The sequence below is a fragment of the Cryptotermes secundus genome, unplaced genomic scaffold (genome assembly GCF_002891405.2).
Source record: "Cryptotermes secundus unplaced genomic scaffold, Csec_1.0 scaffold848, whole genome shotgun sequence".
Lineage (NCBI taxonomy): Eukaryota > Metazoa > Arthropoda > Insecta > Blattodea > Kalotermitidae > Cryptotermes > Cryptotermes secundus.
The window spans coordinates 254,266-267,724 of NW_019720721.1; the positions used below are offsets into that span (position 1 = coordinate 254,266).

A 13,459-nucleotide genomic window follows, 5' to 3' on the forward strand; every position below is an offset into this window, starting at 1 on the left:
CGAAGAATTGATAATATTCTGCTGACTTTCATTGAAGAGAAGGCGACGCGATTACCAAGGCCTGTCTGCATTCACTGCGCAATCTGAAACATGAGTATGATTTTCCGACGGCAGTCAACGTACACTGAAGCTCATTTTATCCCCATATCAAGCAGTTCTACCCATATTTACTTCGTCTTCTCTTCGTTTAAGGATATCAGGAGACGATAAGTGCTGGTAAACGGCAGTAAGCTTCTGTAGATTATCTTCGAGAAGACATTAAAATGAGATGTGAAGTTCAGTCTCCGGATGCTTCTTCACGTAGGTCAGAGGAAATGACTGGAGGAAATACAGCACGCAAGTTTCGACCGCGTTAGCGAGAATGTGCTGACGGCGAGAACAGTCCAGCAGGCATGGTGCAACGATAGGAGTGTCGTCACAGCTGGGACCAAAGAAGAAAGATACATCACGGTTTAAGTCAGTCATTCACGGCTGTTGAAGATCAGGTTCGGAAAACTGACCACGGCAGAAATCTGTTACCAGATGGCCAGAACGACACTGGTACACGGTCTATGAGTGGAGGTCGAAGAGGAGATGGAAACCGTTAGTATAATTTGATAAGCAGGTTGGCGAAAGAGGAAAACTTCCATGTGCCATACGAAGATGTCAGGGTGCCGAGGGGTGCTAGGGACGTTTCATGGCAAAGGAGAAACTAGAAACGGAAGGGGCCGTAGATTCAATGAAAGGAGAAAATTTGTTTGGATTAGCTTCTGTCGCACGGCATATTTGTCGTTACAGATGGGTTTGAAAAGTGTGGCACAAGGGAGTTTGTCTGAGTGCCTGCCGCAAATTCCTTGGTCGTAGATGCGGAAGATCCACGCCCTGCTAGCGTCAACAAGGTCGGCGCGCATTCTGACTCGTGTCGCGGTTGACAAAGCGATAGGGTATACACGTTCATTTTCTCTTCAGTACCGTCACACTAAATACCTGAACAGCTACTGCGAAGTTAGTTCATGCGTTATACGAGTATCTCGGCCGGCCGACCGTAGTACCCTTAAATATTCTGCTAGTGTCGGAAGTATGGGTTACGTTGTGTATCAGTGTGTTCTTGTGCGGTAGCTGTGTGAAAGGTGGTTGTGTAAGGAAAGCAAAGAGAAGATTCCAACGTACATTTCGGGATGTTGCAGTTCTCTAGAGAAATACTGTTCATAAAACCGTAAATAAATTAAGAGATTCAGGGTAATTGATTGACCGCCTCTGTGGCCTAGTGGTTAGAGTTCTTGCCTACAGATCCAGAGATCCGGGTTCGATTCTCGGTGCTACAAGATTATCTGAGAAGTAGTGGGTCTGGAATGGGGTCCACTGAGCCTCGTGAGGATAATTGATTTCAAGGAAATAGAGGCTCCGGTCTAGAAAACCGAATTTAACGGCTTGGGATTCGTTGCGTTGACCACGCGGCACCCTCTATCCGCTAAAGTTGGCACTAACTTCGCCGATAAGCGGCGGTAGCTCGGTCGGTCGGTATACACGTAGTTCGCTTGCGGACTCGAGCCACGGATTTTTTTTTGTTCAGGGTATCTTTGGGACAAACAAGAAGTGAATCGAAACGCCGAGTAGCTCGTAGTGGTTTGTGACCAGCAGGCTCTGCAGATTTCGACCTGTATGGCCAGTGTTATGGGGAGTCGTGAGGCAAAAAGTTACAGACCAAATCTTCACAAAGTTGAAGAACTGAAGGCAAATGTCCGAAAAAAATTATACAATATTTTCCAGCGCGGGAATGTAAACTTGTGATGGAGGAGAAAGTTATGCCTGCGTTATGGCGTTTGCAATTTTGGGAAGTTCTCTTTGTAAAGTAGAACGGCTATTGGTTTGTTGACAGCACCACAAATTCAAATCTGCGCCCAATGAGCATACTTGAATAGCGCGTAATTACTTCCCCCGGGCTGCCGAAGGATTTGTGACAGACTCTCAGTTAACCACCCTCGATTAGTGAGTGTGTAAATTAGGTTAAATGAAGGGGGGGATAGGGTTGCTAAATATGTGAGAAATATCCAGGGAGAAAGGTATAACGGAAAACTGTACTAGTACAAACCCATTCTCGACTCTATGATGGCGAATACCGTTAGTGGTTGTGTTTCATGCAATGACATTTCGCATATGTATTGATGTTAGTTCCGTAAGAATACAGAGGGGTCCAAAAAAATGTACTCACTCTTTGATAGTCAATATTTTTGGAACAAAATGACATGTAGTTACAATCCTTGCGCGGAGAGAGAGAGAGAGTCATTGTATATGTTCGAAGTGACTACCATCAGCGGCTCAACAGCGTCGATGCCGCCGAACTACTGAGCGAACTACGGCTGTCAGTGTATCCGGTGTGATGGCCGCACACGACGCTTCGATGGTCTCTCGTAGCGCGTTTAGTTTAGCTGCCTTTTGTCGATAAACTTCATCCTTCAAGGTTCTCCATAGGTAGAAGTCGAGAGGTGTTAGGTCTGGAGACCGTTGTGGGTACTTAGTAGCACTTCTTCGACCTATCCATCGTCCAGGTAGAGTGTCATCCAAGTACGCCCTGACATCTCGATGGTAGTGAGGTGTAGCACCATCTTGTAGGTAAAATCTCTCATCTCCAAACAGCTCTCGAATGGCAGGGAAAATCGATGTCTGGAGCATATCGAGATACACCTGACCAGTTACGGTACATTTTTTGGACCCCCTGTATTTATACTCAGGTGCTATAAAATAGCCCCCAGAGCTGTTCAAGAACAGAAAACGGAAAGGCATGTGCCTAAACACTAAGTCAGGTTGTGTTACAGCTTGGGAGCCTTTTTACCTGGTTAGCAAAAAGTTCACTAAGACGATGAAAAAATCGCCGTGTCCTTGGTAATACAACAGAAATAACATAATACATATGAAACGCCGTATTCGTGCAACCATGCAGTCGATTTTATGGCAGATTTCGATCATCAGCCATTAATCACACATGTAAGTGGGTACATTAAAATGATTCTTATATTATTCTAATTATAAATAAAATGCATTAGATTTATGCAGTTCTTACAATCCAGTCGATTGACGCACTGCTCATAACTGAAGAGTTGGCACCTACATGAATGAAATATTTTATGGCAGAGGCAAAAGACCCTGTTAGTAATTTTAGAATAAACAAGCCACCGCATGTGCAGCTTCCCAGCATTCAAATCCTTCAGAAAAATCTTTTAAGAACTCTCCAAAGGGAAAACCATGCCCTCGATTTCAGTAGATCCTCTAGAAACGGTGTGATCCGTAAGTTGAAGGTTGCGTGATAGGACGATGTTAGACGGTCACGTTTTGGCATGGATAATTGCAGCAGGCTGTGCTTCCCCCATCTTTGTTAATTCCCTCTAATTTTCTCCTCATGCTCCTATACCGAGAAGGATCATTGGCTATGTTGTCCTCACTCAGATGTCCGGATCCCTCAGTCATATCACTGATTGAATTTTATTTATGGCTTTCTGAACGACTTTGTCAGTAGACTATGGGGCGTCGAATTGTAGGGTGAGTAGTAAATAGATGATTAGAAATTTTTGAAGAAAGCAATTGTGACCTGATCTGAGATATTATTCTGGTATTAACATGGACTAACTGAGGAGGGGTACGAGGTCCTCAGAGTAGCTTGCTTTCGCCCGAAATTCGAACCAGTCACCTGCAGAGTAGAAGACAGAAGTGTTGTCCTTTGAGCCATCGCACTTGGTCACAACATGAAGAATCATCTGCTCTCACAGCTGTAAAAGAGCCATTGCATGGTGTCTGCATTCTCATTTCTTTTTTAATTAAACGTGTTCTGATGCTCCTACATTGTGTTCCCCCAGACTACTATTTTCATGGGGATTTTGGTTGGATAAAGCATAATTCAGTTTATGAAAAGTCGAAATGATATAAGGTGCAATATGCATGATAGAAGTTTACGTTAAAGCAGATACCCAAGAAACGACGCAAAAGTGAGTGACACAACTGACTGGTACTCGGATGTGACCCCGTGTACTTTAGAAAGGTACCAACGTTACGGACGAATCCACTACACGTTCCTGCAAAATGTTTGTACCTGTCTACCAACTACACGGCGTCACATCCCAGAAGACCGTGTTCTTAACACTCACCCGGTGAGAACCTCAGATGTTAGAATATACGGTAGTATCACTGGAACAATTTCCTTTTTCGAGCTTGCGGATTGTAATTTTGAACCATTACGAAAATTACTTTTGTATTGCAATTCAGTTTTTGTTGTTTGATCAAGTTCAACATTAAATTGTAACTTTACCTAAAATGTTGTATAAGGTAATCAAATTGTCGACATAAAGAAAGCCCAGATGCGTCTTTGTATTTGAAATACACGTATATACGAATATATATATTTAACTTAATTTTAAGCTTACTGCCGGGAGCTCTTCCATTTAACGGACATAATTCTTCAGTACGTTCCCGTTGTTCTCCGTCTGATATATCGGTAAGGTAAAGCTATCCTTGTTACAGGTCGTGGAGGCCCATAGGGTTATGAGACGTCGAGGCTCCCACATTTTCTAGATAATCGGTTCACAGTTGGCGGCCACTCTTTACCCCCAGGAAGATTCATGGTACTTATTTCTGTTAGAGGCTGAGTCGAATCCAGGGCCATAGTGCGACTGGGAGGATTAGGTGAATTGAAAAGAAAAACAGTGACCTCATCAGAACTCTAACTCGCTTCCTTCGGGCTTGTAGCATAGTACCTCAACCAACTACGCTACCGCGTGCACCCCCCCCCCCCCCCCACATCGTCACAGAACATATCACTCCACATCANCCCCCCCCCGCACTATATATCAGCACTTCTCGTAATAATCTGGCTGTTATGTCGTGTATGTGTACTTCGTCAGTTGCGCTGCGAACTTAACACTCAACTAGGACATAGATCGTTATATCTCAAATTAAATTTGTGTTGTGCTGTGTTTGGTTTGTACTGTGATACAAATAATTTTTTAAATTATTACACCATGGACAAAAACAAACACGCTTGAGCGTAAAGCAAAAGTTAGAATTGATCGGAAAATTAGAATCTTGAATAATTGTCGCACGTGTTTGTGAGTAATACTGACATTCCACTATATCGGGCACCCTTCTCCCCAGTTAGTTCGTTAAATCGAGGATCTACATACTATACATGAATTTTCACAGTCTACTAAATTTACATAAGGAGGGTGTGATATAGCGCGTAAACTGGAATTCACTTCCCACCTAGACCCTAGACATACAATTATGCAACTTCTGTTTTCGTAATGTTTCTCTATACTGTAAGATAACATGGCGATTGCATGAAGTCTCCATTTAGGTTTTGGTTTAGTGGCAAGAAGTAATGAACCACTGGATCTGGGCATGTGGAATTTGGCGTGCAGATAGATAACAAATTTATCTACAAAATTCGTATGAAACAGTTACAAATATGACTAGTGTGTGAAATTTTGAGGTTACGTCTGGTAAATTTAACTTATGTAAAAATTAGTTCCGCAGTAGTAATTTATTTCCACAAATATGATCACCAATAGGCGCAGTTTGAAACATATTTACGAATGCAAATAATAAACAAATTGACCCGACTAGATTGGATCGTGCGATTATCTGTGCATACTAACGTAAGAGCAAACCTGCGTGATATTGTAGGATTGTAAATTTACATCAACAAAATGTAACATAACACAAGGTTTTGGGAACTGGAAGCCACTGCACAGGAAAGTAAGCTTCACGAATTCTGCCCCGGAATTTCTTCTTATTCTATTTAAATGAAAAATTTAACAATAGAAAAGAACAGCGTGTGTTGTACTAACAACTCAAAAATGCCTCTTACGTACACCCTTGGACCACGCCATAGCTCAAGCGGTCAGTCGCTGGCTTCCCACCGCGGCGGCTGGGGTTCGATCCCGGGGTGTGATCAAGTGGGATTTGTGGTGGACAGAGTGGCACTGGGGCAGGTTTTCTCCGAGTACTTTGGTTTCCCCTGCCAATCTTCATTCCACCAATAGCTCCACAATCACCCTCACCTTCATCTGGGGCTGGTAAAATAGGCCAGAAGTGGCCGCAGTACAAGGGGCTTAGTCCCACCCCACTAGCAATAAGAAAAATACGTACACCCTAAGATTTCTATTTGTCTTGAAAGGAATATGATTCTGTTAAAAGCCAGTATTTGCGATGGATGCTGCCGACTCTATGTCAATATTTGGACAAGCACGTTGTTTGCATACTGCAGTTTGTATTCGTTCGTTCACCTCTACTCGATATACGTTGTATGTGCTTCACGTGAATATGGAATGGTCTGGCATCATGGGACGTCACAGTGACCAGTCATATACCGGTACTCGGTTTGCAGTAACGCTCGCGTTTTCATTGATCAGAACACGTTTACATTTCTGTCTCTTTCTTGAGGCTAAAACCAATCGCACAGGCGTCCGCGCATGACATGACGCCAGAGGCGTCTCGGTGCTGGATGACGTCACCTTCAGGCATCCCCCTCATGACCACAGATGAGCTCATTACTCTCAACGATAGTCGGCAGTTGCTTGATGGAACTCGAGCCGATAGGTCTAGTGTAGTTTCTCACTACAGTTGTTTCAGCGCGTCACGCCAAGGAATACAGGAGTGAATAGTGCATTCTGGCGCCTCACGTGATGCAGGATGAGGGGCTGCACCCCTTTCCCCAGCTCCACATGTATCACCAAGGTAGGGTAATAGGAAAATGACTGAGGTGTAGATTAGGATAGACAGACGATACAGGACTATGTGTCGTTTATTGTATTCTTTCCAAATGCACAACTATTTCTGAAAATTGATTGTAGTGTTTATTCTTTAAGAACGCTCACTCAGCTACGTTGTTAAGGGAAAATTTGGAAATACACGCGAGAGAGAGAGTACTTTAATGTCAAAGAATTTGCTTGGAGAAACTGACGAAAATCACGAATGTATCAGCCCTCCGCGCAGAAAGTCAAAACCGACTTACCCGAGCGCGAAACAGGAGTTGTAATAACTATACCGAAACTGAAAGGCATTGTTTGTCCCTTGCAACTGTCATAACTTCACGTACAAGTACTGAAACCCTTACGCATTGTTAAGGAATGTAAATTGTTTGCCCTTGATCGTCCACAGCAACATTCACTGAAACGCATCAGCAATGTTGGCAGGCGCCTCGATGGTACAAACTCCAGCGAGTGTCTTGTGACGATCTCAGTGATTAGAAGTAGATCTTGACCCGTCTGAAATGTGAGCGGTACCGGCGGGATAGTGCAAGCGAGCTAAGTGGTCGCGTGGACGCGCACGTTTTAGGAACTCATTTTTTCTTTACTTTGTGCTAAGTTACAAGTTCTGCTGCTCGTTCATTCATATCGTGACCATTAATTAGCAGTCATCTAATTATGTTATATATATATGTAAATAAAGCTATTTTGAGAATTATGACAGTTTTAGTTGCAGTGTCTGGGAAATTTCATATAATAAACTGTGACGACACTTCGAGAAAATTTGTCAGTTTTTAACTAGACTTACAAGTAATCAAGGTTTGGTTATGTCGCAATGAAAGCACATATTGACTCAATTCTTTATTTGTCTGAAACTAAATGGGGCTGTATGGGAGACAACCAAGGTGAGCGTGTGTATGATTACTTCAAGGAATGCTATATGAATACATTTACGTTATTAGAAAGCCGAAGTTACGCACAGAACAATCAAAAGAGGGTTACTATGCATTGCTGAAATGTGTAGTGTATCATAAATAATCCTAAAGTTGAACTGCTAGACCTCACAGTGTAAATGTAAGATTTTATAAAGCTGGCAGTAATTTCAAGGGCGATATTACAGCAGCACAAAATAACATAATTGTAGTGTCGATGCTAAATGGATATCGTACATGAAAAGAGTCCAATGACTAAGTGTGAAAACGAATTTAAAGATTCAGTGTCACATAAATCTGAGGATGAGGTGAGCAGGTCATGTAGCACGAATGGGGGAGACGAGGAATGCGTATAGGATAGTGGTGGGAAAACCAGAAGGAAAGAGACCACTGGGAAGACCAAGGCGTAGGTGCGTGGACTGTATTAATATGGATCTTAGAGAGATAGGATGGGATGGTATGGATTGGATTGAAGTGGCTCAGGATAGGGACCAGTGGAGGGCTCTTGTGAACGCAATAATGAGCCTTTGGGTTCCATAAAATGCTAGGAAGTTCTTGAGTGGCTGCACAATTGGCGGCTTCTCAAGAAGGGCTCGGCTCCATGAGTAAGTAAGTAAGTCACATAAATCTTTGTCGCTATGATTATGAAATAATCTCAAAGACAACTTTACATTCACCTTTACCACGCCGATATAGTAGGGGTATGCCTTGAAATTGGCCACAAACGCATCTTTTCAGATCCCTTCCTACTCACCTTAATCACTTTCGCAAGCCATCTGATGCTACTTAGCCTCTGTAGTTGAAACAGTTTAGTGATATGAACTGAAGCATACTGCAGGGTACGAATTTCAAATCTCGCCCTTAGATGGAGGAGAGTATTTAGCTTGAAGCTCTGGCCACTTGATCCCAAAGGAAAGAGGTCCATGGGAGTTCATTGGATAAGAGGGTGAGTGACCACCACGCCACGGTGGCGAAGAGAAAAATTACTCCTGCCGAAAAAAAAATGAATTTGTAACCAGTTTCCGACTCGTATCTTAATGAGCTGTCTGCTGCATGCAGGAAGCTAGGTGCCGATAGCCGACCTGTTTCCATTTACCCAGCCATTTGCTTGACGGTATGGCCTTATCGTAAAAGCATGACCAGAGCCCGATATCTGCACTGTTCAAAGTGGGCTATAAACCTATATCTTAGCACACCACGAGGAAATGTCGTGCTGTCATTTAATCAACTGGGCTTCTGGATAATAGCGGGAAGAGTCGGTCTGCTGTGTGGCGACACACCCACTCGTTTCAGCTCCTTTTGTAAACCTATCTCGAAGGAGTCTTTAAGTAACAAACTTAAGAAGAATAATAAACCTGTCATCGCCCTGTTCATGCTGTCAAGACACAAAAACGTTTCGCACTACAAAACTTGTAGACGCAAAATGTCAAACAAGCCATGACAAAAAATTCCTTGCCTTTGCGGAACCCGAAGCGTCATTATCTTGTACATAAGGGCCCGCCAGTGCACGCTGTCCTCTGCTAGTTGAATTCAGCCTACTCCTTGCCCTATTTATTTAAATTTCGTTTTAATGTTACATTTCCATCTACTCTTGGGTCTTCTAAATTACATTCTCATCTCCCCCGTAGGTGCCCATCACAGTGGCCGTGCGGTCTAAGCCATGAACTGTCTACGCTGACTCGAACGCTGGAATCACGGGTTCGAATCCCTCTCAAGGCATGATTGTCTGTATTGTCCGCATTTACTCTGTTTTTGTGTTCTACTGTGTGTAGGTAGAGGACTTGCGACGGGCTGTAAATAATAATAATAATAATAATAATAATAATAATCTCCCCAGTATGTACTACACGCCCGTCTATCTCCTTGACTTGGTCGCCCTAAGAATATTTGGTGAAGAGAGTTTACAAACAGTGAGGTCCCTTGTCATGCCATTTTGTTCACCCACCTGTTACTTCCTCGCTCTTTAAGCCAAGTTCTTCTACTCAGCTGTCGTCTCTCCAGTTTCGCATCCCTGCAAACCAGCCGGCAGTATTATAGCACTGTGTACTTTAATATTCAGTGGTTTGCACAGGGGCTGGAAAGCAGGACCGTTGGTTGGATTTGAGATTCTTACTGTGCGTCCTGAGATCCTCATAGTCACCTTCGTGACGGATTGTAACGCCGTCCAGTATAGGGACAGCCTGACATTTCAGAGGAACATGTGGCTTCCTTCTTCAGGGTCCATGAATAAGCCAAGCTCAGTTTTCCTCCTCCTCTTGTTGGTTTCTTGCTTTGCTTACTCTTCGACCCTGAAGTTTGAAGGCATATGTTCCTCCGAAACATCGGCCTGTCTTTGAACTATGCGCATTACAACCCAGAAGATCGCACTTTCAGGGCATCATTTATATTTATTTGTAATGTGTTTAGAGGCGCTTCGCCCTCGTGAGGATTCGTGTTCGTTATTCTGTAAAATATAAAACACGTCTTTCCTGCGGATGTGATACTGTTCGTAGATTATTTTATGTTGTGTGTTATAACTGCACAATAGTTTTCATATGCAATAGACATATGACCACGAATGGTGTGTAGACAAGGGTTTTGGAGGAGGATAGAATGGACTCTTTCAGTGTCCTACCCCAGCATTCGCTTGGACTACAGGAAAGCACGGAACATTTGTCATTTTAGCCGGCCTCCCGACTGAGATTAGAAAATACTCCACCGAAACGTCTGGACAGACTGCTCGTTCACTTAGGCCCACATGAATGAAATTGGCACAAAGTAGCATTGCAGAGCCGATCAGGGCTGTGTTGGATGTGTTTAGCTGTTTCCTAAACTGGATTGTCTGGCCATGAATCCCAATTCCTTCCCATGCATGACTGGCGACGACGCATGGTGCCTTAGGCACTGTAAAGCGGTCAGCCGTTTGCTGTTAGTAACGAGGTCACTGTTACCGCGAAGACAAAATTCCGTAACATCGTCCGCCAGTGTGCGATAGATATTCGTACCTGTCTACTTGTTTGCCTTTATTTATACTTGCTGACCCACTTCACGTCATTGAATTGAAGGTACTAATTGCACGGTTATCTGTGATTAATTTGACACATTCATTAGATTCTAACTACGCCATGTAGAAAAGCAACAGTCTAAGGAGGGCAGAAACTAATTGATATCGCAAAAAAATAATTGTGACAGTTGTAATTTCACTCACTGTAGATCCTACTTAAATTAAAAGAGAAAAAGATGACCTCTATTTGTCTAGTGACTGAAACTGTCTGCCAGTGGCGGGAAGGAACTCTTTCCATCAACCGATTCTTATAAATAGGCCCATTTCATCAAAGCCGCCACACCCTCTTGCAAATGAGTTTCATAAACGCCTACCCTGCGGTTTACGTGCAATGAAGACGAATTATGACTCGGTCGGTCTGTCGGTCGGTTAAATTGCTGCTGGTTCTCGCCAGCACAGTCAATCTTGTCGAGATCCATGACTAAGTTTTTTATTCTCTCCTAGGCATGTACTTTTTCAGAAGCGGGGCCTCCTTTCCGACGAAGAGAGGGGTCGGGCTAGCTGTGTAAGGCTGCTGCTGCTGACTGCTGATATATTGGTGCTGGTCCTCGCCAGCACAGTGATTCTTGGTTTCGAGCCCCTTACTCACATACACAAATTATGACTCGTATTATCAGTCTCTGGACATATATTTGTACCGAACAGGTTGGTGTAAGATTAGTTCTCGCTTCGAATTTCGACCCAATTATTGCAGTCTTTTGTCATTTAAAGTTTGCTTTGTATTAAGTTCTGTAGACTTACATTATTAATGTCTGAGTAACTCCGGTTTCGTTAAGCAATGAGTGTTCATCGCTAGAGACTGCAATGGCTCTTCCAGCTCATTCAGGACCCTGGCCTCACATTCAGTTCTGTAGGACTCCTTGGACAAGTGATCAGCCCGTCGGAAGGCCGATACCTACACACAGGACAACATAAACACAGAATTAACGCACACACACACATACATCCATGCCTTTAGTTGAATTCGAACCGAAGATCCCAGCGTCCGAGAGAGCGAAGACAGACCGCGCGGGTACGGTAACCTATACAGCCTTTAAGAAACGTCGTGACACTATCGGTACGGAATGGTACTGAAATTGATGTGTGCTCATTACAAGCTGTAGCGAAACTCTTTGGCAGAAATTGGATTTTTCTTTAATTATGCCCATAAACCGAGATAACGAGAGCGGAGTGAGTATGCAGTAGCTCGCTGTATGCACATGTGCTGCCTATCTATTTATTAAAGTAGGAGCCGGGGTAGCGTAGTCGGTATAGCGACTGGCTACGGGCTCGACGACTGAGGGGTCGGAGTTCGAGCCCTGGTAGTGTCAAAAATTTTCTCTTCTCCAAATCGTCCAGACCTGCTCTAGGGTCCACCCAACCTCCTGTGAAATGAGGACTTGGGGCCTTTTCCCCAGGGGTAAAGCGGCCGGGGCGTGAAGCTGACCACTCATCTCCAGCTAGTGCCGAGGTCAAGAAAATATGGATCTATACATCCACTCCCCCATACGTCTTCATGGCGTTATCTATACAAGCCTAAAGAAGTTAATGCATCGTATGTTAGATATGTGGTCTTACTAAACAGGGACGGAAGGCCGTGGTCGAGTTGTTAGCACTCCTGTTTCGAGATGTCCATGAGTTCAGTCTCGGCCTCTAGACAGGCTAGCCTGACAGGTTCCTCGTGGCTTTTCACGGTCCCTCCCGCAGATACTGGTATGACGCCACAAATTAGCCAATAGCCCTTTCTTCCATCGTTTGATCTGTATAATCTGTGCTGTTAAGAACGTCTTCAAATGAAGCATTAATAAAGTGACAAGCAATGAGATAAACTGTGTAGGATTTCATACATTTATTCATTTTATGGAAGTGCCAGACAATATTTCATTCTCCTGACAGTGCGTAGGAGGCACGGCGGCAGACTCCTGTGCATAAACCGTTGTGGTGAATTTTTCAATTTACCTAATCCTTCCAGCCGCACCATGGCCCCGGAGTCGACTCAGCCTCGAACAGAAATGAATACCAGGAATCATCCGGGGGTTTAAAGGGCGGCCGGCGCGTAAAGCTGACAAACTTGCCGCCATCTCTGAGCCGATTGTATAAAGAAAATGTGGGAGTCTCGACGTCTCACAACTCTGTGGGCCTTCACCTTCTGTTACAGGCATATCTTTACCTTTTTTAGCGTTACTGGAGGGCTCTTTCCCCGGGTGTAAAGCGGCAGGGGCGTGAAGCTGACCAATCACCTCCAACTAGTGCCGAGGTCAATAAAATGTGTATCTATACATCCACTCCCCATGCGCTCTCATGGCGTAGTGCTTAATTAGTTAAGCAAAGGGACAATTTTCACCACGAAAAAAAAAACACTGACATAATTTTCAACAGTGGACTGAGAAATCCACTGTTGAAAATTGGCATCCGCGAATTTTCCAGTAGTGTGGTCATACTTGTGCTAATTCCCCTGTAGAGATAATGACGGTCGGAGGCGTGTCCTGGATTGTGGCGACCGTAAGTAGTTTAGAAGCCGTGGTATCTGGAATTGCGAGGAATATTCGCAGTTGTGTTTTAGTGTTAGCATAAGTGTCACACCTCTAACTAGTGGTGTGCAGAAGAAATCGGAACTGCGTCGCTCAAATTTGATGTGAAGTTTCCTATGAGGCGTCTGAATTTTTCGTTTCGGATGAGAATTCGGCGTCACTGACGTTCTGTTATAATTACGTGCAATACTTACTGCTGATCCTTTAGATCATTAATTCACTGCGAATGCAACGTTTTGCTACCTATATATCTGAATT

The 13,459-nt window shown here is 43.8% G+C and overlaps 1 protein-coding gene across 4 annotated transcripts in view; it reads left to right on the forward strand.

The window, feature by feature from the left end:
- LOC111872275 overlaps nt 1-13,459 on the forward strand; it is an 81,030-nt gene that overhangs the window by 2,330 nt on the left and 65,241 nt on the right. The window contains exon 1 of one of the 4 annotated variants that reach the window (XM_023865990.2): nt 6,534-6,705. The exons of 2 other annotated variants lie outside the window; for them this stretch is intronic. In XM_023865990.2, coding sequence (XP_023721758.1) covers nt 6,654-6,705 — 52 coding nt within the window. In that variant the 5' untranslated portion in view covers nt 6,534-6,653. Of the gene's footprint in view, nt 1-6,533; nt 6,706-13,459 lie in introns of those variants that run through there. One more of the 4 variants, XM_023865994.2, reaches the window with a different exon arrangement.